General features: G+C 56.8%; 2 protein-coding genes across 8 annotated transcripts; one reads left to right on the forward strand and one right to left on the reverse strand.

Annotated features, from left to right (window-relative positions):
• Positions 1-418: 418 nt before the first annotated feature.
• On the reverse strand, positions 419-13076 carry LOC103352420 (USP6 N-terminal-like protein). Of its 6 annotated transcripts, none has more exons than XM_051833774.2 (14): positions 12982-13076; positions 9534-9603; positions 9286-9371; positions 7978-8017; positions 7520-7600; positions 6970-7077; positions 5953-6062; positions 5289-5337; positions 4921-5041; positions 4238-4332; positions 3844-3909; positions 3161-3260; positions 2651-2803; positions 419-1564 (listed from the first exon to the last, which is right to left on the reverse strand). In XM_051833774.2, the coding sequence occupies exons 1-14, from the start codon at positions 13059-13061 to the stop codon at positions 1065-1067; spliced, it is 1659 nt and encodes a 552-aa protein (XP_051689734.2). In that variant the 5' UTR covers positions 13062-13076; the 3' UTR covers positions 419-1064. The 6 variants fall into 6 exon arrangements, with proteins under 6 accessions (XP_051689734.2, XP_051689736.2, XP_008273184.3 ...); XM_051833776.2 differs by lacking the exon at positions 12982-13076 and adding an exon at positions 12494-12631; XM_008274962.3 differs by lacking the exon at positions 12982-13076 and adding an exon at positions 11321-11472.
• Positions 8162-23137, forward strand: PROP1 (PROP paired-like homeobox 1). Of its 2 annotated transcripts, none has more exons than XM_002721316.5 (3): positions 8162-18971; positions 19882-20111; positions 20754-23137. In XM_002721316.5, exons 1-3 carry the CDS (start codon positions 18857-18859, stop codon positions 21090-21092), a joined length of 684 nt encoding a protein of 227 aa, XP_002721362.2. In that variant the 5' UTR covers positions 8162-18856; the 3' UTR covers positions 21093-23137. The 2 variants fall into 2 exon arrangements, with proteins under 2 accessions (XP_002721362.2, XP_051689742.2); XM_051833782.2 differs by having other exon boundaries at positions 8165-12713.
• Positions 23138-24158: the final 1021 nt, after the last annotated feature.

Here is a 24158-nt window from a genome sequence, read left to right on the forward strand (position 1 = left end):
TCCCTTTCGCTCTGTAACTCTAACTTCCAAAATAAATCTTTCTAAAAAAAAGTCATCTCACTGCGTGTGATCAACTGATGTTACTGAAGGATCCCTCATCTAAGTGGCTCCAGCTCACTGCCCTCCTGGCCTCTGTGAGCACCATTTCCCTTGTGTCCCGTGGCCTCCCTGGTTCCTGACCACTCCTCGTAGGCCACACTGCCCAGCTGTAGTTGGCTGGTTGGTGTGCACGTTACCCAAAGGGCCCCAGAAAGCTGCTTCCCGTTGTCCCCACCTGCACCCATGGGGATGGCCATGGGCACAACTCCCAATGGGAGCTGTCACTGTCTTTGTCCTCTAGTCACTGAGATAAAGCCCAACACCTATCTCTGTTTCTCTGAAATTCATTCTCAGCTCAGGGAAAAAAAAGGCAAATCAGTTCACAGGGTGCCAGCAACTTTATATGAAAAATACAGAAAAGCTTTGGTGTTCTCGGTCCTCACATGACTTGGGCAGAGACATCTGTGCCCTTGGTGATCTCGGTCCTCAAGTGACTTGGGCAGAGGCACCTGTACCCCTGGGGGTGGGGGTGGTAGCACTGGACCACAGGGAGGCAGTGTGCAGGGGTTGGGCACACCAACACATCCACCAACCCCACCAACACAGGGCCATGTGGGCTCTCCCTCCCTCCCTGCCCCACACAGCCAGCTGCCCTGTGCAGGAGGAGGCCAGGAAGCCAGCTGGGTTTGTGGGGACCTGGGGCAATGACCTGGCCCTGTCCTGGCTCCTGCAGGCCTCTGCAAGTCACTGTCCCTTAGGGGTGTGGACTGAGGGGCTACAGACCCTGGTGCAAGTCTGCAGTCTGGACATGGGGTGTGCAGTGGGCTGGGGGTATCCGGTCCCATGGGGACCAAGGAAGACCTGGAAGCAAAGCAGGGTGTCTGAAGATTTTGCCTTTTGGGAGCCAGTAGTCTGTAGGTTTCTGAGGGCCTCATTATGAGAGGAAAGGGTCCTGCCAGGCCTTGCACGGTTCCAGGTCAGGACAAGGCAGGCTGGAGCTATACACTGTGAGGTCCCCGAGACAGTCAGGGGGAAGCCCCCTCAACACTGCACTCCTCGTCCTCCATGGTGGGCTCCAGAGGGGTGAGCACTGTGGGATCCAGCTTTGGAAGGTGCTGAGCTGCAGGGTGTCCCCGGGACCGGCTGTCTCTGCTGCACCTCAGGCTGGGCTGAGCAGGTTTGGGGGAGCCCAGGAGTCCCTGTAGGGGCTTACCCCCTGGGAGCCCACACTCTCCAGTATACAACAGCGACATGGTGGTGAAGAGGCAAGGCCCTTGGGAGAGGTCTCCTGTGTCTCCCAAGTCTGAGGCCCCCAGAAAGAAGCCAGGGTTGCTTTCTGGATGTCCTGCCCCCTGTGTGCGAGGTGCTAACCCCGAGGGCAGCTCCCGCCAGTCAGCTGCAACAGGGCGGCCCACCCTGTCCTTGCGACAGCCCACCCTGAGCCTCTGAGATGTGGGGTGAGGCCTGGGCACTAGGGACATGAGCTCCAGGCCCAGCAGCCTTCTGGGCATCTCCTCTTGTTTTGCTGAAAGGAAAGCAGACGTGCTCAGCTTCTCCCCACAGCCCTGGCACTCACAGGCTGGGCCACCCAGACCTGGAACCCTGGGGCCCTCAAGTTCCTGCCTGGCCACCTGGGCTGATAATGAGGACAACCCCCCCATCCCACCACCAGCACCAGCACCAGGCTGCTGAACCCGGAGGGGAGAGTGTGTGCAGCCTGGCCATGGGAGCTGTCCGGGATGGCCCTAGTGGGATGGGCCAGCTCTAGGCTTCTTGCTTTCTCTCTCATCTCAGGGCAAGAGAGCCATCTGTCCCCAACTCAGAATTACAGTGGCCTTACCTTTCACCGTACACATCTGTCACCTAACTCACTTGTCACTAACCGCTCTGCCCCCAGGGCGGCCCTCTTTGGCTAGCACTGAACCTTCCCTGCACTCAGCTGGATTCTGGGTTCTAATCGGAGCCTGGAGCTCTGCCTCTTCCCTCCAGGCCCATGGATGGGCTGAGGACTCCCGCGACTTCCAGGTGGCCTCTGATGGAGGTGGGGAAGGTGTGGCCAAGGGCTCAGTGGTGTCTCCCAACATACCCTCCCACCCTGCCTGTGTGGCCTGAGCTCCCAGACAGTGGCTGGCACTGCCCATGTGCAGGCTGTTGCACCCGTGCTGTCCTCTGATTGTCCCGTCTGAGGGGAGAGTGTGGCCGACAGCTGCTTGGGCCCTGTCCCAGGTCAGCCCACAGTGGCTCAAAGAGTGCACATGGCTCCTGCTACCACAGACCCTGGGCTATACCTGCCCTGGGCTGTGACACTCAATGGAGGGTATTGTCTTCACCCCAGGGCTCAGGAGAGCCAGGGTCTTCAGAACACACATACAGCCCAGCACTCATGATGGAGTGGGGGGGGGGGCAGTGATGAGGAAGCTGCCCCAAGGGGATGTTCTGGAAGCTAGAAGTGCAGCAGCTACACTGAGGCCATCCAGGCCATATTGTCCAAAGCTGCTTAGAGCTGAAGAGGAGGAGGAGGAAGGCCCCTGGCAGGGCTGCTCGTGCCTGGGCAACCCCCAGGGATCCCCTAAGAGGGAGAAAGGGGAGGGGGCCGTGCGCTGGAGCAAACCTGGTGGAGGCAGCAGACCCTTGCACCTCTCTAGTTCTGTCTTGGAGGCCTTGAGCCGCCTCAGCACCGAGTTGTCACGCAGGGCCCAGGCCTGGCGCAGCCCCTCCTGCAGGTACTCAAGCAGGTTGTCCCCAGAGAGCTGCAAGGCTTGTTCTAGGCACAAGGACAGGCCTCAGGCCAGGAGGGGCCCCACCAGGAAGAGAAGCACCCGGAGTCTTGCCTAACCCCTGCCCCTCCTGCTGGGAGCATGTTAGGTGTGCCAGGATCACGCCGCAGGGTCAGCCCTACACAGGAGGTCATGTCCCATGGGAGGCTGGACCAGGAAAGTGCCCACCCACTCCTGCCCAAGATGGGTAGCAGTGGGAGAGGGGGTTCCCAGGAGGGATCAAGTGCCCTGAGCAGCCTCCCACTCTGGGCCCAGCCTGCCCTCTCCTGCCACCATGCCCTTGCTCTCTGGGGTAGAAAAGTGGGGCCCCATCACTGCTCCCAGAGGAGCCCTGCAGGACTTACTCCGGTGGATCTTCAGGGCCGTATAGGACATCGCCGTCAGCATGGGTTCTCCCTCCAGAATGTAGACGTCAAAAAATCGCAGCATCAGCGAGAAGGGGACCTGTGGGGACAGCTGCGTGAAGGACCTGGGCCATCCAGGGTGAGCAGCGCCCTCTAGAGGTCAGCGTGTGGTGCCTGCAGCAGGCAGGGCCCTAGCACATGGGGAGGCCCCTGTGAGGCTGCATTTGCCAAAGCCCTGCAGCTCAGCATGGGGGTGGATCCCTCTCAGTAAGGACTGAGTATTTTTCTGAGGATCCTCCGGCCACTCAAGGGTCCAAAGCATACCAAAAGAAAGAGTGACAATTCCTGGCTGGCATAAGCACTGCCCTGGGGGCCACAGAGGGTGGGCTGTGCTTTGGGACCAGCCAGGGGGAGCGAGACACACCCCCTACCCCCTACCAGCTGCAAAGTGCAGGCTTCTGCCCTGGGAATGAAGCAGCTGCAGCCCAGCTTGAGGCTGGTGTGGAGCCCAGGGTCCTCGTGGGCACGCCCCATCCTCCTTGGCTCTCCCGGGATGGGTCCTGGCCGGGGCTGCCTGCATGCGGTGAGCACAACCCTTCTGGCAGGATGAGACCACCAGAACAGCAGAGCTGGCCCTGTGGCCAGGAGCTTCCCAGGACACAGGGTCTCCTCTGCACCCTTACCCCATCCACGAAGCACTGTTGGAACCACTTCCGGGTATATGCTGCAGTGGACACTCCCTGGTCCTCCTGAGGGAAGAGGTAGAGGGGCTCAGGGCCTGAGGCCTGCAAATCTCCCTGGACCCTCTGTGCAGTTCCCTGGGAAAAGATAGCAGCAGGCCTGGTGTGTCACCTTCACCTGGACCCTACCCTTATACCTGCACCAGGCCGGTGACTGGGTCCCAGTGCCCGTGGCCTCACCAGGGAAGGGAAAGGAAAGAAAACTTGAGCCTTCTGCAGAGCTCCCACCCTGAGGAAGGAGCTGGCCAGGCCTAGCGTCTCAGCCCCTTTAGACAGGCCTGGGCCCCATCCACGCTCCTGTGCGACCCAGGGCCCTCAGGACGGGGGCCCCACTCACCAGGTGCTTCTTTAATTTGGGAAGACGACATTTCAGGATGTTCTCGTGGTGTTGCTGCAGCCGCACCAGCTTGGCACAATTGGCCTTGTAAAATCCTAGGAACACGCAGCCCGCCCACCCCCCACCCCCAACAATCAGAGCCAGGTGACAAGGAGGTGAGGCCATTGAGCACATGGCCTTGGGGGCCCTGAGCACACAGGGGCAGAGGACACTGTGACAGGGTCAGCCTGAGCTGACTGAGCTAGGGCAGAGGAGCAGGAGGAGAAAGTGAGTGCAGACAGCTGGTGGAACCATACAGGGCCAGGTTGCAGATGGATGCTGGGTGATACCAATGGGAATTGGGTGGAACACGGCCATCCCTTGGGGCCAGGAGTCAGGGCGGGTGAACCAGGAGGACAGAAGCTCCCACCTGGTGTCCTCTGGCTTCAGACTCAGAGCTCGGATGGGCAGGAGAGAGGGAGGAGTCCCTGGGACCAGCAAGGATCTGAGGGCTGTGGGCATAGGACACAGAGGGGAGTGACAGCAAGGCTGCAGGGCCTTTGGCTGATGGAAGGCCATCATTGCAGAGAGAACCCCTTCAGGGCTGGCTCCTATGGGACCCTCCAGAGAGAGATTGTCCTGGACACCGTGAAGCCAGATTGGGTTGGAAAGCAGGTGAGTCCCCGCTGTACCCGGCCACCTACCGTGCATGGCGTGCCTCGGCTTCCTCATCAGCTGTGTCAGGGCCCAGAATGCGTCTTCCTCATCTAAGAACATCAGCAGCACAGCAGCCACCCAGTTCATGCCCTGCCTATACCCCACCTCCTGAAAGAGCCAAAGACACTGTGGAAGACACCACCTGGCACACGGACCTCACCGGGGAGGGCGGATCTCGCAGGGAGGCATCACTTCCTCTCAGAGCTGGGGAGACCCTGGGCCTTAGACCCCAGCCAGTTCCAGCTCAGTTACATTGCACGGCCCCTGTCAACCCCAGCTTGCATCTCTATGACATGGGATCCCACGGGGGGACAGCCTGGGGTTAGGCCTGGCCCCATCACCCTGGCATACTCACGACATCAAACTCAGAGTGTGCCAGCAGGACGTGGAACAGCGCCTGCTGCCTGGGAAGGAGAGGGAGGGGGCGTTGCTGCGCCCTGCTGAGGCTTTAGCTCTGCTTTGGGGACCGACCCTGAACTCAGCACAGAGGCCCCGATACATTCTCTGTCACAGTGCAGTGAGGGCTCAGCTCAGCTGCACGTTTCTGAATTTGGGAGGAAATCTGTTCTCCATGACATGTGCACGCCTCAGGGGTACACATGGATGCACCTGCAGTGTCAGTCCCATGGCTTTTCTTTCATTAGAGCACTGGGAAGTTCAAGTCCAGGGTAGTGAACCAGCATGAATTCTCTCAAGCCCCAGGCCAGAAACTTACAGAGCAGCTCCTTCTCCCAAAATGTCCCTGCTGGGAGAAAGCACTTGCTTCCCTCACCAGCTACGCTGTGTCCAGAACTCTCTGCTTGGAGGAGGGGCAGGGACTGAGAGGCCTTGTCATGAGTTGTGACAAACGCTGACTCAGCACCTGCTCACAGGTGCTCAGCTATAGGCACGGCAAACACTGGGTATCATTCTGTGCTCAGGACCCTGGTCTCCCAAGGGACTCCCCTGTCTCCCCCAGGGCCCTCGCCTCCCCTGCAGGACCTCCTATCCCCTGGGACTCCCTGGGCCCAGAGCCTCACTTCATTCCATAGCGCTGCCGGAACATGACGTGGTTCCGGAACGTTCTCCGGACGTCTGCATCGATCTGGTGGATGTGCTCTGACAAGAGTTTGCCCTGCCCCTTCATTTGCTGTAGGGCAGGCCCCAGGGACAGGGGTCAGCCTCAGGACACACACACACGCCCACTGCCCCAGCAGCCATCACAATGTCCTGCAGCTATGCTGCCTGAAGGGGGCGTCCTGCAGGAAGCTCATTGTCCTGCTATTCCCCATGGAGGGGGGCGGGGCACTGCTGCCTGCTTGGCCAGGCAGCCCAGGTAACTCCCATGTCCGGCAGCCTGGGGCAGGAGACTAGCAAGGACCACCCACTAAGGGACCTCCTGTCCCCCTCAGGAAAGACTCAGACCAGGCTGCTCTCTGCCAGACTCTTGCTCCTTCTCACTGGGCCGGAGGCTCTGCCCTGATGGGAGGCAGTCACACCAACCCTGCAGGAAGGGCTGGCCGCACTTAGCACATTGGAGGGATCCTGGGGCTGAAAATTTTCCCCCTTGGAATGCTCCTCTCAGGACCTGCTCCCGGGGACAACCCTGCACATCTGGAGACTTGGGGATGCCAGGTGTGGGTGTGTCCAGGCGGGCCTGGGGTAAGTTAAAGGGCCAGGTGAGAGCAGTGGATGAGAGCAGCCAGGGGAGGGCAGTCCAGGGAGGCGTCTCCTGCATGAAACCATCACAGGAAGACAGGAGGCCTCTGTGCTGGGACCCAGCATCACCCAGGGCCAGCCTCTGGCCAAGCTGCACAGAACAGCACAGCAGGGAGAGGGGTGGGGCTGGTGCCCGGGGCCTGGCTGAGTCTGGGAGATGCTGAGGAAGCCCCGAGGGAGGGTCTGGGGAGAGGAAGGCAGGATGGGTCAGGACCCCAGAGGCCCCGAGGGTGGACCTGGCACCCCCATGGCTCCACTGTCCCACATGCCAGACACCAGGGCCCCTGACAAGGCCTGGCCTGTGAGGGCCACCCCGGCTGAGGACAGAAGGGCTGTACCTGGTATTTGCCAGGATTCTCCGCCTTCACTTTGTCCACGTCCAGCAGGAAAGACCACACCTTCCCCCGCATTGGGAGGGGGATGCCCTTGTAGACCTGGCTCTCCATCTATGGCAAAGCAGAGGCTCTGGTGAGCCAGGCCACAGCGCCAGCCCCAGGCAGGGCGGGGAGCAGGGGCGTCAGGACCATGGAAGCCTGGGCCGTGTCCTGTCCTGGGAGAGGCTGGATCTCCTCCCCCTGGGCCTTACCACCCCCCAGGGACACAAGGGACCGGGGCTAAGGGCTGGGGGTTGGGGTTTCAGTGGATCCTCGCTAGGGGGCCAGGAGCGTCCCCACCCTGGGCCTGGGGTGATCTAAGCCCTGACATCGCTTCTCTCTCAGGAGGGGGCCCTGCATGGATGGACAGGAAGCTGGGGGAAGCCTGTGTCTTGGGGATCAAGACAAGGAAGTGACCTTGTGGCCCCAGAGGCCGGCAGGGCCCAGACACAGAGGTAGGGGCCACACAGGCTAACTCTGCAGAACGTGGTCCCAGGTGCCCCCTTCCCCGCACCTTCTTGCTGCTCTGATACTGAGTCCAGTGCTTCATCATCTTCACCCACTTTTCCACTCGTTGAGCCTCCTGATGTCTGTGCTGGAAATGTGGTGAGGGTGGATTGAGCCCAGCTGCTGGCCTCCCTAGGGGGCCCTGCGCGTAGCTCGGGAGCCCTGAGCTGAGGGAACTGGAAGGAGCCAGAAACAGCCCAGAGCCTGAGCCCAGACCTGCTGACAGGTGAGCACCAGCAGCCTCAGGTGGGTCTCAGCCACAAGGGGATTCTGGTGGTCAGTGCACCTGGACCTCTGAGCTGCAGGTCTGACCCAGGCTGGTGGGTTTGGTAGAACAACCCCTCAGGTCCTCCAGGAACTGCTGCCCCTGGCGTGGCCTTGTAGGTCCTACCGACCACTGCCTGAGCCCCCAGGCCACGCAGGTCTGCCTCCCACATGATCTGCTCAGGGAGGTGGGTCTGTCACCTTGGCCTCTAGGGCTCTGTCCTGGGGCAGCATCTTCTCCCTGGAAGGCAAGAGAGGCCGAGCTGTGAGCACCCGAGCCAGGCCGGGTACCGTCCACCTCCTGCATGGGGTGGGGAAAGGGCTGAGCCAGCCCCATTCAGCCCCAAGACTGAGCCCAGGACCCAGCAAAGGGAAGGGCGGTGGCAGCCTTCCTGCTGGGGGACACCCACGGAGGGTGGGGGCCTGGGATCTCAGTGAGGGCAGTCATAGCATGGCTCTCGGTGTCACTGGAGGGCTTGGGGGTCTCTGAAGCATCCGCTCGGAGACAGGGAGCAGCTCCCCCTGCAGGCACTGGGAAAGGTCACTCTCAGGAGGGAGGGCTGCCCTAGCTGGGCAGGTTGGTTCCCTGCAGCATGGAACGAACAACCAGACACCAAGCAGAGCCAGGGCCTGGCCTGAGTCCTGCTCAGGCTGAGGGTGAAACCCTGAGTCTAGCCCTCTGGTGCCCACAGCCCTCAGTGTCCACTCTGGAGCAACCACCCCTCCTGCTGCCCAGCCGCTGACCCATCCTGTCCCACCTCCCCCCTTCTCCCATCTGGCACAGAGATGGAGACCGTCTCTCAGCTCTTTTGGGTCCTGGGGGGAGCTCAGCCTGACCCCTGCTCGGCCCCGCCCACACACTGTGCCCATTTCTCCCCAGGCCGCTGCTGACCATCTAGAACACCCCGGGTCACTGTCTCATTGGTCCCCTTAGCTCATCCGTCCAGTTCCCCTACCTTGTCCTGGAACGACTGTGGATCAGATCCAGGGCCTGCTGCCTCCACCCCAGTCCTCAATTCTCCTAGCACGAGGTCTGGGGGCAGCTTCCCCCTGCTGCAAACCCTCAGGGCCCTGCTCCCTTCTCAGTGAGTCTCCACCCACATCCCCAGCACCCGGGGCCACCCTTGCCAGCTCCTAAGGCCCCCTCCCAAGGATATCTCTGGCCTGAGCCCCTGCACTCCCAGTGACAAGTTGCACCGCTGCTCCCAAGACAGCCAGGCACCCCTTGATCATGGCCCTGACCTTCAGACGGTTGATGACTGGGCAGGCTTGGTCAGGGACAGGTGGGACCTCAGGCCTCCCTGCCCTCTGGCAGAGGCAGAGGCCCCTGTGTGAGCTCCCAGCACATGTCCCACATGCACCTCTGTCTCTGGGGCACTCTTGCAAGGGGCTCACAGGGCCACTGTGCTGTGACCCAACACCCACCAGGGCCTGGATGGCGTGGGGGCCTGGGACAAGAGTGTCCTGACTCAAGAGAGTTTCCAAAAACTGCCCCCACCCCGCACTCACTGCAGTATCCCCAGGTAGTTTATGAAAGGGCGGGTGTTGATGTCTTCTTCTTCCGGTCTTGCCACCTGTGCCCGTCCTTGGCATCCCTGAAACCCAGAGGGGGCCTGGGTGAGAGGCCTGGGGCCTGAGGCAGGGGGCAGAGCAGCATGACCCCTCCTGCCTCTGTGTCCCCACAGGGCCTGGGACCGTGACCACGGGCCCCAGCATGCAAGGCGGACACCTCCTCCAGGCTGCAGCCTGGCCTGTACCTGCTCATACTTGCTGATGATCACGTCTTGCTTCTGGGGTAACTGGGACTTCACGGCCTCCATGTCCAGACTGCAAGACAAACAACCAACCCTGACCCATGTGGGAGCACCCAGGGCACCGCCCCCAGGTTCCCGGCTGACAGCAAAGCCCAGTGATGTCATCTGTGCCTGGCACTCGCTCACAAGGACACCCCTGTCTGCCTCACAGGGCAGGTCTGCAGCCACAGGTTTCTATGCTCTGGGAGCTTCTCTGAGTAGGGGACCCAGGACGAGACCTAGGGGCTGCTCATGGAGAACAGGACAGGATATTGTGGTTCACTTCCAGCTCCAGCTCTCTGAGGATGGTCCAGTGCAAACCTGACTTGTCCCTGTCCTTGGACCCATACAGTGTGCACCTGCTGCCCTGCCCCCAGCATCTACCTGGGGCTGGGATCTGCAGGAGAGGTCCCCTCAGAGACTGGGATGCCCCTGGGAGCCGCTGTCCTCCTCCTTCACTCTTGTGACCCTTATTCCTTAGTTTTGTTAATTTAAAAAAAAAAATTTATTTGTGGCCGGCAATGCCCGCTCACTTAGCTAATCCTCCACCTGTGGCACCAGCACCCCAGGTTCTAGTCCCGGTCGGGGCACCGGATTCTGTCCCGGTTGCTCCTCTTCCACTCCAGCTCTCTGCTGTGGCCCGGGAAGGCAGTGGAGGATGGCCCGAGTGCTTAGGCCCTGCACCCACATGGGAGACCAGGAAGCTCCTGGCTTCGGATCGGCGCAGTGTGCCGGTCGCAGAGCGCCGGCTGTAGTGGCCATTTAGGGGGTGAACCAATGGATAGGAAGCCCTTTCTCTCTGTCTCTCTCTCTCACACTGTTTAAATCTGCCTGTCAAAAAAAAATTTTTTTTATTTGAAAGAGTTAGAGAGAGACAGAGAGATCTTCCAGTCTCTGGTTCACTCCCCAGATGCTGCAATGGCCAGCACTGGGCCAGGCCAAAGCCAGAAACCAGGAGCTTCTTCTGGGTCTCCCACATGGATACAGGGTCCCAAGGACTTGGGCCATCCTTCTCTGCTTTCCCAGGTACATTAGTGGGGAGCTGGATCAGAAATGGAGCAGCTGGGAGATGAGCTGATGCCCATACGGGATGCTGGCATCACAGGCAGCTTTACTTGCTATGCCACAATGTTGATCTTGGTACTCCTGCTCCTTTGGGGGTCTTTCCATGCATGGCTCCACTGGATGGGCACTCAGACCTTCCACCCATCTGATCAGAAAGGACAGCCCCTCCAGCCAAGGGGGCAGCACCCACGCCAGGCTCCCAGGAGAGCAGCTCGTCCAGAACACGGGGACAGGGCATCACTGTGCTTCCCTATTGGCCACAGGAAGGACCCTCCTCCCCAGCTGGGCACAGGACAATCCTATAGAGTCCCTGACTGCCAGGGGACAGGGGCTCCACACCTCCCTCCTCAGCACTGGGTCCTGCATCTCCAGTGTGGCCGTAGCTGGCCTGGCCCCAACCTCAACTTGGACCAGAACTTGGACCCGAGAACCATCTCCTGGACAGCCTCCCACCAAGGGAGCGTTCTTACCACCCCACGGGCTCACTATGGGGAAGGATGGAGATGACTGTGTACACAGCACACAACAGGCACCTCTTAGAGCTAAGCTGGCAATAACATCAGCAACAGCTCTGAGAGGCCAGGGTCACCCAGCTGCGAGTGACAATCCTCATGTGAGCTGACCAGGAGGATAGCAACACCCACTCTCACCTCTGCCCCAAACCCAACCACCTCTGCCAAATGCACCTCTTTCCTCAAAAAGCAACTCCAGTCGGTCACGAGGAATGCCAGTGTCCTGCACCTGCTCCAGAACATGAGTGGGTGCACAGTGATGGTGACATCATGGAATTCTCCCAGCTGGTCATAATGGCACCCTCCCCAGTCAGCAGGGCCTAGAGTCTGGGTCCCAGCCCCTAGGGGTGGCTGCCATGGTCTCTCCAGAGCCCATTTGAGGAGGGCAGGTGGGGCTGTGGCAGGAGTGCTGTGGGCCCAAGGGTACCAGCGCTGTCTGTCAGCTGTGGACCAAGGTCCTATGTCCGTGGTGCCCTCTGCCTCCTGCCCTTCCTCTTCTCCTCCCCTGCAGTTCTATTTTGTGATGGCTTCTTAAGCCTGTCCTACTGAATTAGTTATCCAGTGAGACCCCAGGTGCCTCCCTGTCGCTCCCCCTCTTCACGGAGGAACGACCCTAGACCCTGCGCTGTTCTTTTGTCTGCTCGGCCCTCCCCGGGTTTGCTGCTGGTTCTTCCCGGGTTGGCTACCGACCCTTCCACCTCTGTGGAAGGGCGGTTCCCCCTGCCACTTTCCCCACTTCCGCGGGGGAGCGGCACACCACCGGCCGGCTCTCTCGGGGGCTGCTCAGGTGTTCCTTCAGATAGATGTTCCTGGTGCATGTTGTCTCTCTCCTCCTTTATAGTCCTCTTCCACCAATCCCAACTCTGCTACCCACACGCTGAGTATGCTGCTCTCCTCCAATCAGGAGCAGGTCCTGCTGTTTATTGGTTGAACTGGAGGCAGCTGTGTAGAAGCTGTTTCCTCCTCTCCCAGCGCCATATTGTGGGAGAGCAGATGCATGGAATAAGTCTTAATTCGAGTAACAGTCTAGTCTGAGTTGCTCCCCACACCTCCCCCAGTTTTCTGAGGCCTCCCACTCTGTGCCCAGCATGCAGTGACTGGACACTGGGACTCAGATGGGTGCAACCTGCTGCCCCACCACAGACTTCACCCACACTGCCAGCAGCCCCAGGAGGTCTCCCAGCCCTGTCCTCTTCTGCTCTTTCCTGGTGCTGCTGGGGACATCAAGGAAGGGGCCTGCTGATTGGGACAAGCTGGCAATGCAGAGACTGCTTGTGGGACGTACAGGGACCCTGTCCTGGAGGCACTCAAGGGGTTAGGGGACCAACGACTGTGATGTCTCAGTACCTGACAGGCTGAGAATGATGACGTGGTCAGCAACAGTGGCCCAGGAGCAGGCACAGGCTCCAGGGGTGCCACTCGAGGGCAACACCAAGCCTCAAGGTCACGACCAGCAGCTCCACCTCCCCAGCTCCTGAGCCGATCATGCTGACCTCTGGCTGTTGCAGAGGTGGTGGAACTCAGCAATTTGGGGTTGCTCAGCAGCCTTGTGGGATCCAGATCCTGAGTGAGTTCCAGCTCTTTCCCACTCTTTCCTCCACCTCGGAGCCTGGGCATTGTTCCCTTGCAGCATGTGTGTGTGTGTGTGTGTGTGTGTGCCTGTGCCTATGTGTGCATGTTCCCTGCTCCATCATGATGCACACAGGCCCTGTCACTGTCACCCCCCAAGGCGTGGCCAGCATTGCAGTGGCAGCAAGTTCTCCCCAGTTCCCCACATCCTGTTCTCGGGGAGCAAACAGAAGGAGGGCCGAGGGCACAGTGGTGGAGAAGCTCACCTCGCTGAGTGGACACAGGTAGTGTGTTGGGGCAGGGCGTTCCCAGCAGGGCAGCAGAACACACAGCTGCTGGAGCCCATGTCCTCCTCATAGTAGCAGCCAGGAGGCTCCAGACACCAGACCCTGCCCAGTGTCACATGGCAGCATGCTGGCCCAGTCCTGCTGACCATACCTGGGGTGGATGAAGCCTAGGAGAGAGGCAGGTGGACATGCCATGGGACATCACTCCTGTCCCCATGAGTGTCAGATGGGGCCTCTCTCATCTGTCATCTCCGCCTCTGCCATTTGCCCTGGCCATTGGGGTGGATGGAGAAGGGGCTTGGGACACACCTGTGGCTGTAGCTCCTTTCGTCCCGCCTGGGGGCCCCTGCCTTGTCCTCTGGTCCCTTGCTCTGTGCCAGGTGACCATCCATGTTGTCCTGTGCTGCACAGGTTCAGGCTGGCTGATGGGGCGGTGGCCTCAGAGTGGACACACAGAATGACTGCCCCCTCTGCCTGTGAGCCAGGCTCACGGGGTGGGAGGGATTGGGCAGCAGCTCCCCACCAGGACAGCCCAGAAGCTTTTGGAGGAGTAGCTCTGCCATGGGGTGCGTTCTCTTTCACGTTTGGTTGCTGTGTGCCCCTTCTGCACCCCATGGCGGGGGGACCTGGAGCCTCAGTGGGGCCTGCACAGGGTGGGCTGCGAGCCTGTGTTTCCTCAGAAGCTGATCTGTTGTCCCTGCCTAGACAGAGGCCTCAGGCCCGGCTGGGCTCAGGCAGGAGTGGAGTCACCCGGGCAGGTGAACATGGAGTATTTGTGTTGACTCACAGCTCTAGCAGGGGTGGGAAAGCCAGGAAGACTGGAAAGGATCTAGGGGAGTAGGGGGAGCAGCCCCCAGCCTTGGGCTGAGAAGGGCCCCAGAAGCACCCTCCCCAGCTGAGATCCAGGCCAGGGTGCTGGACTCTGGAAATCTGCCTGTGCCAGGAGGGAGGGTGTGGCCAGCAGAGTGCTGCAGAAGGCAGATGGTGTGGAGAAGCTGCCCTCCTGCTCAGCACAAGGGGGAGCAGAGACAGCGCTCAGTGCCACTCCTGAGCAGGGGCCTGCATTGGACTGGACCTGAGTGACTGGAGCTGGCCAGGGACACAGGTCTCCAGGGCCCTCAACAGAGAGAGCAGGGTGTGGCCTGGGGTGGAGGGCCCAGATTGGGTCCTTGAGCTTGGCCTCTCATCTCCCCCCCATGCCTTGGTAGGCCTGATCACGGGGAGCCAAGAATGAGGGGGCAGAATAGCTCCCGGGGAAGGAACAGGTTGAGGGTAGCATCAGGGGTGGACACTGAGGGATGTGGGAGTCAGGGATGGCTCTTGGGAAGGGCCTCCCTGTAAGAGGACCGGTCATACACTGACTTAGATGGGTTTGGAGTGGGAGGTTTAGGGTGGACCTGAGGAGACAGGAGGCAGCAGGAGAGGACACTAAGCAGGACGCTGGTGCTAGGTTAGGCCTGGGGCAAAGCGGCCTTGAGGTAGGGTCAGTAGGGGTTCCTGGGGGGTGACCAGGGCAGGAAGAATGGAGTGAGGGGGCTCCAGGGATTTCACCGGAGTAGGAGCCATTCCCCCACACTACATCTTTTTGTGACCAGAGTGTCCTGTAGGTCAGGTCTGTGAGGTCAGGGTGTCTCTGGGTAAAGATGTTGAGTGGTTGTCAATGGCAACATGCCCTTGGCAAGATTAGAGCCTGCTGCAGGTTCTGAGTGAGCAGGAGTCTATATTCTGCCAGACCAGCCATCTTTGTAAAGGCCCGGATTCTAGAATCTGAGCATGGCCTTGGGTCTGAGCGCCTTAGAGGACCATGGAGTCCTAGGGAGCTGAAGCTACTGAGGTCAGAGATCCTTGGAGGGCCATTTGTCCAGACACTGATCACACCCTTTGTGCCTCAGGGACTCATGGATCTGACAGGGCGTTAGAGTGCCCTGGGGACTGTGGTAACAGTGCTGATAATAAAGTCTGCATCTACTGTGTGCTTGCTATGTCTGAGCCACCACCCTCAGGGCTTCTATTAACGATTCTTTTAAAAAATATATATTTATTTTATTTATTTGAAAGGCAGAGTTAGAGAGAGAGGCAGAGACAGAGATGGGTTCTCTCTCCAAATGGCCACAATTGCTGAGGCTGGGCCAGGCCAAAGCCAGGAGCCAAGAACTCCATCTGGGCCTCCCATGTAGGTGGCAGGGGTCCAAGGATTTGGACCATCTTCTACCACTTTCCCAAGCCATTAGCAGAGAGCTGGATCAGAAGAGGAGCAGTCTGGACTTGAACTGGCGCTCTGATATAGAATCCAGCATTGCAGGAGGCAGTTTTAACCTGCTGTGTCACAATGCCAGCCGTTCTATTAACTCTTCATCATTATGACTTCTCGGGGTAGGTTCAGCCAGTCCTCATTATTCATGGATTCTGTAGCTGCACACTTTCCTCCTCATCAAAATGTATTTGCAATCCCCAAATATCCTGTTTCTAACAGCCTTTGCCAGGTCTGTGGGCACTTGCATGTGCAGAGCAGTGGAACGCTGAGGGGCCATATTCCCGGTCCACCCCATGGGTCTTTTGCCTCCAGTTTGGTGCCATGGTTCCCATGTGTCTGTGCTTTTGTTTGGTATTTTACCCCAGGGCATAATGCCTAATTGTCACCTAGTGTGCATTAGAGCAAGAAGGGGAGGAAGTGTGTAATGGAGAAATTTCTCACCTTAGACTAGCTTTGGTTAGACATGAGTTCCAATGCTATTGGTCCTGAATTCAGGTTTAATCCATCAGTGATATGTAGGTATGTTCAATATTGTTGCTTCAAATAGAATCTGGTACATCCAGAAATATACTCAATGCAAGGTTATGTATCAATGGGAAGACAAAAATGTCCCCACCAGACGCTACTTTCCCTAGCAGCAATAGCTCAGTATTCATGAATCCAGTTTTTGTGGTGATACCTTAAATAAGGCACCTTAAATCCAGTCTTTGTTAATTGTCTTTACCTTAAATAAATACAATTAACTAAATAAAGGCAATTAAATATGTTTTTAAAAATATTTATGTATTTATTTGTTAGAGAAGTGTACACACACACACACGTAGTGTGTGGGGGGAGTGAGAGAGAGAGAGCTCTCATCCACTGATTGAGTCTGCAAATGCCTCCAGTGGCCAGGATTGAGATGGTCTGAAGCTGGGCATCAGGAACATAGTCCAGGTCTCCCCAGTGAGTGGGTGACAGGGACCGAAGTACTTGAGACATCAGCAGTGCCTCCCAGGGTCTGCATTAGCAAGAGGCTGGAATCAGGTGCGCCAAGCCGGGACTTGAATCCAGGTACTCTGATGTGGAATGAGGATCCGAATTATGATTGCCAGATGACAAAGACAGGACAGAGTGATATTGAGCAATGAGCCCCACCTCTCATAATCAGTAAGTGGTATAGCCATGACTTGAACCCATGACTGCCCACTACACTACCCTGTCTCTCGTAGGGTGAGACAGTGCTGGGTACCAGGTCTACTTGAAGGTCAGAGTTGGGGAGTGGGAAGATCAGAGGCTTCTGAAAGCCCCAGTCTCCTGAGAGCCTGTGGAACTCTGAGACATCAAGTGAGACTTGTAGTGTCTCAGTCTTTGGGGACAAAGGTGGTGGGTCGGAGTCCTTTTGTAATAAAAGGGGGTGGCTGTCCTGGATGGATGGTCTGAGTTCTCTTGCAGGGTTAGGGTATCCCAAAGCAACAGGATGTACAAAGACTCAGGATTCACCTGTGGTCCAAGTTGACGGTCTTGCTTGGTCCGGGCTGCCATGGAGTCCAAGGTGCCTGGGGAGGGCACAGCATACCCAGGGATAGAGAGAAGAGTTAGGGCTGGGGGCAGTACTTCTCAGCTCTGGACTGAGTGCTTGTGTCCCCTACCCCAAATCCTTACATTGAAGTCCTTGTCCCTGTTGTGATAATATTTGGCAGTGGGGGCCTTTGGAAGTTAATCAGGTTCCAATGGTCATGAAGGTAAGGCTCCTGTGGTGAGATCAGTGTCCTTATAAGAAGAGCAAGGGCACCAGAGCTGGCTCTCTCACCAGTCCGCGGTGCTTCATCATGGCGGCCTCAACACAGACAGGTGCACAGGGTTCTCCTCCTGGGGATCTTGTTACAGTGCAGATCCTACCACACAGGGTGGAGCTGGGGCCTGAGACTCTCATTGCTAAGGAGCTCCCACTGGGTGCTGCTGCTGCTCCATGACCCTTATGGTAAGAATCAAGCTCCCTGTCTTGAATTGGCAGGTGCTTTTTTTTTTTTTTTAAAGATTTATTTATTTGTTTGAAAGGCTGAATTACAGAGAGAGGAAGAGATAGAGCTTCCATCCCTGGTTCAACCCCGCAGTGGTCACAGTGGCTGGAGCTAGGTTGGTCTGAAGCCATGAGCCAGCGGCTCTTTCTGGGTTTCCCACAGAGTGCAGGGGCCCAAGCACTTGGGCCCAAGCACTTTCTCAGGCACATCAGCTGGGAGCTGAATTGGAAGTAGAGCAGCCAGGACTCAAAGCAGTGCCCATATAAGATGCTGGATTTGCAGGGGGTGGCTTTATCTACCAGGCCAAACGCTGGCCCCAGCAGGTGCTTTTAAAGGGTATATGTGCAGGCAGGATTAGTATGATCTTGGAGATCAGATTGTCCTGAGGGGTCAGTGTGTCCTGAGAGGTCTGACCTTGATGGAGGCGGGGGTAGGGGTAGAATGTTCTGGGGATCAGTGTGTCCTAAAGTGTCAGTGGTCCTGGGGTATCAGGTAGTCCTCAAAGGACCAGGTGTCCTAGGTGGTGCCAGGACTGAGGGACCTCTAGACACAGAGTGCTGTAGCGGCCAGGTTCTCTTCACTGCTCAGGGATTCTGAGTGTGGCAGAGTTTCCTTGAAGTACCTGAGTGCAGGAATCCTGAATCTGCCGTGGGGGTGGGGAGGATGCACCCGGAACTCAGATGCTTTTAAGGGTCAGGTTTTCCGGACATTAGGGGTCCCTGGAAGGCCACAGTGTCTTGGGGGTGCTGAATCCAGGAGTGGCAATCAGACGGTGCTGAGGAGACTCATCCTGCCCGTTGGTTTCAGGTTGTCCTGAGGGGGCGTGGCTGGTGAGCTCTGCAATATCAGGGTGTCCTGGAGGGGGGCCGGCATGCACTTGTGACTTTTCACTTTTTAATTTCCTGGAAACAGGTCCCTTGGGTATCAAGTACCTGCTGAGATGCCAAGGCAGGCGCTGTCCTGGCCCCTACCTGCCCCCCTCCTACCCTTCCCACCGTGGGGTTCTGAGCAGGGCTCTTGGGAGGAATGCGTTTTCCCCTCCTGGCCCTGCCTGCTCCCAGGAGGGGATTTAACAAGACAAAAGAATCTGGTCCCCTGGGAACAGGAGCCCTTGGCCCCCAGCCCTGGACCCTCGACAGAACACCTTCCCTCATCCGGCTTGTGATCCGCCCCTGAGCAAGGGGCCTCGGTGTCGGTGTCCAGGCAGCGATTGGATGGGTTCAGGGGCCAGGAGGGGGTCATTCTCCAAGACACAGGGAGAAAGGAGAGGTGTGGGAAGGCAGGCAGCCGACCGGAAAGGGGGAGCCGTGTCCTGGTGGAGAGAAGGTACAGGGAGAGCAGTGGAGACACAAAGAGAGAGATAGGTGACGTCAAGGCAGAGGACAAGAACAACCTCCAGTGAAGGAATGAGGAGTTAGGAAAAAATTAGAGTCCAGGAGAGACAGTGACAGAGACAGATTCCCACTAGAGCTACAGAGACAGAGAAACTGAGAGAACCAGAGACAGAGACCTGGGGAGAGATCGCAGCCTAAGAGGAGAACAGGGTAACAGCGAAAGCCTGACCAAGAATCTAGATCAAGGGTCGCAGGGGGCTGGCATGGAAGAAGCCCCAGGCAGGAGCCAGCCGGCCAAGCTCAGGAAGGGGCGTCCTTGCAGCAGTGTGTTGCCGCAGAGCGGCCCAGCGGCAGGGACCCTCATCTCCGCCGTGGCCGGTAAGTGGGTCCGGGGCTGGCCTTGGTCCTCGCGAGGAGTTAGCGAGGAGGTACTGGCATGCGGCTCGGTGCCCAGGCTCCTGCGGGGCAGTGGTTCAGTGAGCAAGATTGAGAGGGAAACTCAAAGCAGAATGGCGGCGTTAGAGGACTGTGGGACCTCGGGCTGCCTACCCGGGGAAGTGTGACACCTTGGCTTGACCGAGGCTGGGGCCGGGGTGAGGACACAGTGGACACTGGGGCGGGTGCAGAGGCAGAGCTGAAACCTGCCCCAGGGTGCCGCTTCTCGGAGGGAGGCAGTGAGCTCCATGGGGCCTCAGCTCTGCTCCCCACAGCAATGGGTGCCTCCGCCCCAGGCTCTCTGAGCCTGCCTTCCAATTGCTCCCTGTCCCCTGGTGTTCTTCCCCAGCTGCTCTCAGACTAATTAGTATGGGGCTTAGTGAGCCTGTAGGGAGGAGCAGTGGCAGGGCTTTCCCACGGGCTCAGGTTCCGGCAGTCTGGTGGCTGGGCCAGGGCAGGGGCAGGGGAGGCGACAACAGTCCTGGGGTTGGGGGTGTGGGGGTGTTTGTGAGCAGTGAAGGAGGGGGATGCCCCAGCTTCCCTGGTGAGAGCATCAGAGGCGTGAGTTGCAGGTGATCCGTGGAGCAGGGAGGGAGCCAGCAAGGCAGGCTGTGCTTCTTTATGGTGTGCACCGTGGGCGGGGGTCTTAGAGCCGACCCTGTGTGGAGAGCACAGCCAGGTTTGGGGACTCTGAGGGGAGGCAGAGACAGAGGCTGAGCTGGTTGCAGGGACAGTGGCAGGAGAGCTAAGGCGGGTCTGGTAGGGGGCACTGAGCAGACCCCAGGGACCAGCACCAATGGCCAGCAGGAACGAGCTGTCCACTGGGAAGCCACAGTTCCCTCTCTTCTTTCAGACCTGAGCCCGCAGCCCTGCAGGAGGCTGTCTGGTGTAGGAGTGGGGAGACCCAGGCCCTCCCCGCAAGGACAGAGGGCTCGCCCGCATTCCCGGCGCCGCCACCGCACCACCTTCAACCCAGCCCAGCTGGCACAGCTGGAGTCAGCCTTCGGGAGGAACCAGTACCCTGACATCTGGGCCCGAGAGAGTCTCGCCCGGGACACAGGCCTCAGTGAGGCCAGAATCCAGGTGATGCCGTGGGATCCTGCTCCCCTGGGGGAAGGAATGCAGGCTGGGGGCTGCCTGGGGGCACTGTCTCAAGGCATTACATCCCTGACTTACACATTCAGCAGAACAGAAGCCTCACCCAACAGGGCGTACAACCGTGAATCTCACTTGAGTTTAACCCTCACTCTAACCTAACTTGAATTTCAGTGCCTACCACCATTAATTGGGACAGGAATTAAACAGAAAAGCAATCCTTGCAACTCCACCAGCCCAATGCCCCATTCAATCCTAACCAGAGTTAATTCATCTTAAGCATAAACGCTACCCTGGATCTAAAGCATAGGGGAAGATTCCTATTATCTGGGAAAGGGGAGAAATTGTCCTCGTGGCACATTTGTGATCCCTTTCTTGTTGGAAGTTAACAGTCCTAACTCACCCAAGGTTGTAGAAATCGGGAGAATCCAGACACAGGTTGGGGGACAAGGGTCTGTGTTTGGCTTTGCCGGTGGACCTGGCTCAGCCACACCCTCTACAAGAGCTTTGCTTCCTCTTGGAGCTGCGGGAGAAGCTGACTGTCCTAGCACCTCCTGTTGTCGGAGGAAAGGCTCGGAGTGTCATGTCCTTGGGACAGGACTCTGATGTAGCTGTCCTCCCCCTCCTCAGGTCTGGTTCCAGAACCGCAGAGCTAAGCAGCGGAAGCAAGAGCACTCACTGCTGCAGCCACTGGCCCACCTGTCTCCTGCCACCTTTTCAGGCTTCCTGCCCGAGTCCTCTGCGTATCCCTACCCTTATACCACACCACCTCCACCCGTGACCTGCTTTCCTCACCCCTACAACCACACCCTTCCCCCCCAGCCCCCCACAGGGGGCTCTTTTGCTCTTCCGCACCAGTCTGAGGACTGGTGTTCCACTTTGCATCCCCCCCCTGCAGGCCATCTGCCCTGTCCCCCACCCCCACCCATGCTCCCTCTCAGCCTTGACGCACCCAAGCCCTGGAACTAAGGACTACCGAGTACCCCAGCCTGTGGCCTTTGTGAAACACAGAGAACGGCGGGTGGCCTCTTTCTCTTCCCAGGGAGAAAGAGGAGCACGGTGAGGGGCAGCTCAGTGACTGAACATTTACACATGGGAGCTCCTAAGGACAGTGAGCTGCCGGAAGATAAGGAGGTGGCTGGCGGAAGGGTGGTGTTAATGAGCTGATGGTTGCCACTGCTAGGGGATGACGGGAGACTGAACGCAAGGGCTTGCCTTCGTTGAGATGTGGACTGAAGATCCCATTCCAGCTCTGCTTGGTAGGTTTCAACAAGGCTTTTGATTTAAAGGCAACCCACATGAGGGCACCTCAAAAATTCATGGACAATGGAGTTAAAAGATATGTTTATTTTGTTGCAAAATTTTTTGAAATCATGTATATATGAGGAATCTTCAAAAAGATCATGAAAAGATCATGAAAATGTGTATTATGAAAAAAATGCATGGGTTTCAGGGTTTGTAGATTTTTTTGAACCAAAACAAACATGTTTTAATGCCATTTTCCATGACCGTTTTGAAGTACCCTCCATATACTCCCTCCCCGACACATGCCACTACCACAATCACTCATTAACTTGGATCCGTTCCGTCCTAGAAACAGATCTTGAGTCTTTTCCTTTCCTTTGCTGTCCAGCAGGCACTTTGCTTTTCCTGGCCTCATGGTTCCCTTAGCTCCAGTCTTTCCCACTTCCATCAGGCCTCTGCAAATTTGAACATCAATGGGTGGCTTGCCAGTTTTATAAAAAATCCACAGGGTATGGGGGGTGGGTGGGTGTAGAGTGTAGCAGTAACAATGCTGCTTGGGGTGACTGCATCCCATATCAAAGTGCCTGGGTTTGAGTCCCACCTCTGCTCCTGATTCTGGCCTCTCATCCTGAAAGGCGGATGGTGATGGTTCAAGTACTTGAGCCCTTGCCACCCATGTGGGAGATCCGGATTGAGTTCTGGGTTACTGGCTTCAGTCTGGCCAAGCACCAGCTGTTGTCAATATTTGGAGAATGAGACAGTGGATAGGGGATCTCTCTCTGTCTCACTGTCCCTGTGTCTCTGCCTCTCAAATAAAATTAACATAAGTAAGTAAAATTTTTAAAAAACTCCTTAAAATAATCTGCTCAGCTTGGCCTGTAGGAGCCATCAACATTGGCCTCAACCTGACTTTTAAGCACGCTGCCCTTTTAATCACGTATGATTGGTAATGAAGAAGCCATTCGATTAGGGCCAAGTTTTGCAGGAGTTAACTAAGGTTCATAAGAGGTCATTGCCAGGACAGGGGCTGCCAAGAAGCACATTAGTCTGAGTCCTCCCCAAGGAAACATGGCATAGCCCAGCTGGTGCTGCCCTTTTAAACTCAATTGTTTATAATGTACTCATTTAATTCATAATTCACTTTTTATAGGTAGACCAGTTATCCTTTTTGGTAAATCCATAGAGGAACTAAGTAAACAGCCTTCTGGTGATGGATACTTGTGTTATTTAACATGACTTATAAAAAAGACTAGAGTAAACATGCCTGTAGTACACATTTGTTCTTCTGTCTGTTTCTCTTCTTGAGCCACATGGCCTTCCAGAAAGATTACACAAACAGGGCTGACACTGTGGGTGGCATAGTGAGTCAAGCCACTGCTTGCAATGCCAACGACTCCAGCTTGAGTCTGGCCTGCTCCACTTCCAAATCAGTTTTGTGCTAAAGCACCTGGGAAAACAGTGGAAAGATAGCCCAGGGCCAGAGCTGTGGCATAGTGGGTAACACCGCTGCCTGTGGTGCTGGAATCCCATATGGGCGCTGGTTCGTGACCCAGCTGCTCCACTTCCTGTCCAACTCTCTGCTTCGGGCTGGGAAGGCAGTAGAAGATGGCCCAAGTCCTTGGGTCCCTGTACCCGCATGGGAAGACCGGGAGGATGCTCCTGGCTTCAGATCAGCAAAGCTCCAGCTGTTGCGGCCAATTGGGGAATGAACCAGCTGATGGAAGACCTCTCTCTCTCTCTCTCTCTGCCTTTCCTTCTCGCTCTGTGTAACTCTGATTTTCAAATAAATAAATTAATATTTTAAAAAAAGACAGCCTGAGTCCTTGGACCCCTGCATCCATGTGGGAGACCTGGAAGAAGCTCCTGGCTCTGGTCTGGTCCAGCCCTGGCCATTGCAGACATTTGGAAAGTGAACTAGCAGATGGAAGCTCTCTCTCTCTCTCTTTCTCTCTCTGTAGCTCTGCCTTTCAAATAAATAAATTAATTAAATAAATCTTTAAAAAAAAACAGATGGCATGGCTGGGCAATCCATATCTACAGATTCAACCCAACTACAGATCAAAAATACTGGAAGAAAAATTCTGCGTGTAATAAATATGTACAGTCATTTTGTGTTATTATTCTCTAAGCAATAGGGTTTATCAACTGCTTACATATTATTCCCATTGTACTGGGTGTTAGAAGTAACCTAGAGATGATGTGAAGTACAAGAGAGGATTGTGTGGGTGATACGCAAACACCGTACTACTTTATATGGAGTTGAGCATCCGTGGATTTGAGTATCTGGGGAGGGGGGCCTGGAACGAATCCCCTGTGGATACCACGGTCCACTCTACTCATCCGCATTTCATGGAAAGTTCCTGAATGCTGATTTCAGCACATCTTGTTGACCTTGACTATTGCAGACGATTTGCTGAGAGCAATGACTCCTTGTTGCTTGTCTTTAAATTTCATTAATTGCTAGTGAGAGAGAGAGAGAAGAGTTTCATGGTTATTGACAATTTACATTTTTTTTTCTTTTTAGCATTGTCTCTGAGTTATTTGTTTATTGATATAGTCATCTTTTCTTGGTCTTGAGAGCTTTGTGTATCAGGGACATGAATACCCGTGACTATATTTTTCACAGTTATTTTTCAAGCCATCCTCATTGAGGGTTTCCTGAGGGAATTAAGCCCTACTTCGTTAGGCACCTATTGTATGTAATGAGTTGTCTGCCTTTGTAATCATCCAGAATGGTCCCAGTTGTATAGAAATGGCAGCACTAAAAAATGAGTGACTCCACTGATTTTC

This window comes from Oryctolagus cuniculus, chromosome 6 (genome assembly GCF_964237555.1).
Source record: "Oryctolagus cuniculus chromosome 6, mOryCun1.1, whole genome shotgun sequence".
Classification (NCBI taxonomy): Eukaryota; Metazoa; Chordata; class Mammalia; order Lagomorpha; family Leporidae; genus Oryctolagus; species Oryctolagus cuniculus.

Excerpts from the sequence above, each read along its gene's own strand:
- PROP1 (XM_002721316.5), top strand. The coding sequence starts at position 18,857 with ATGGAAGAAGCCCCAGGCAGGAGCCAGCCGGCCAAGCTCAGGAAGGGG. Across the intron at positions 18,972-19,881 it reads CCTCATCTCCGCCGTGGCCG|ACCTGAGCCCGCAGCCCTGC; the intron begins GTAAGTGGGTCC and ends CTCTTCTTTCAG. Across the intron at positions 20,112-20,753 it reads TCAGTGAGGCCAGAATCCAG|GTCTGGTTCCAGAACCGCAG; the intron begins GTGATGCCGTGG and ends CCCCCTCCTCAG.
- LOC103352420 (XM_051833774.2), bottom strand. The coding sequence starts at position 13,061 with ATGGGCTCCAGCAGCTGTGTGTTCTGCTGCCCTGCTGGGAACGCCCTG. Across the intron at positions 8,018-9,285 it reads AACTACCTGGGGATACTGCA|GGAGAAGATGCTGCCCCAGG; the intron begins GTGAGTGCGGGG and ends CTTGCCTTCCAG. Across the intron at positions 4,333-4,920 it reads GCCGAGGCACGCCATGCACG|GATTTTACAAGGCCAATTGT; the intron begins GTAGGTGGCCGG and ends GCGTGTTCCTAG.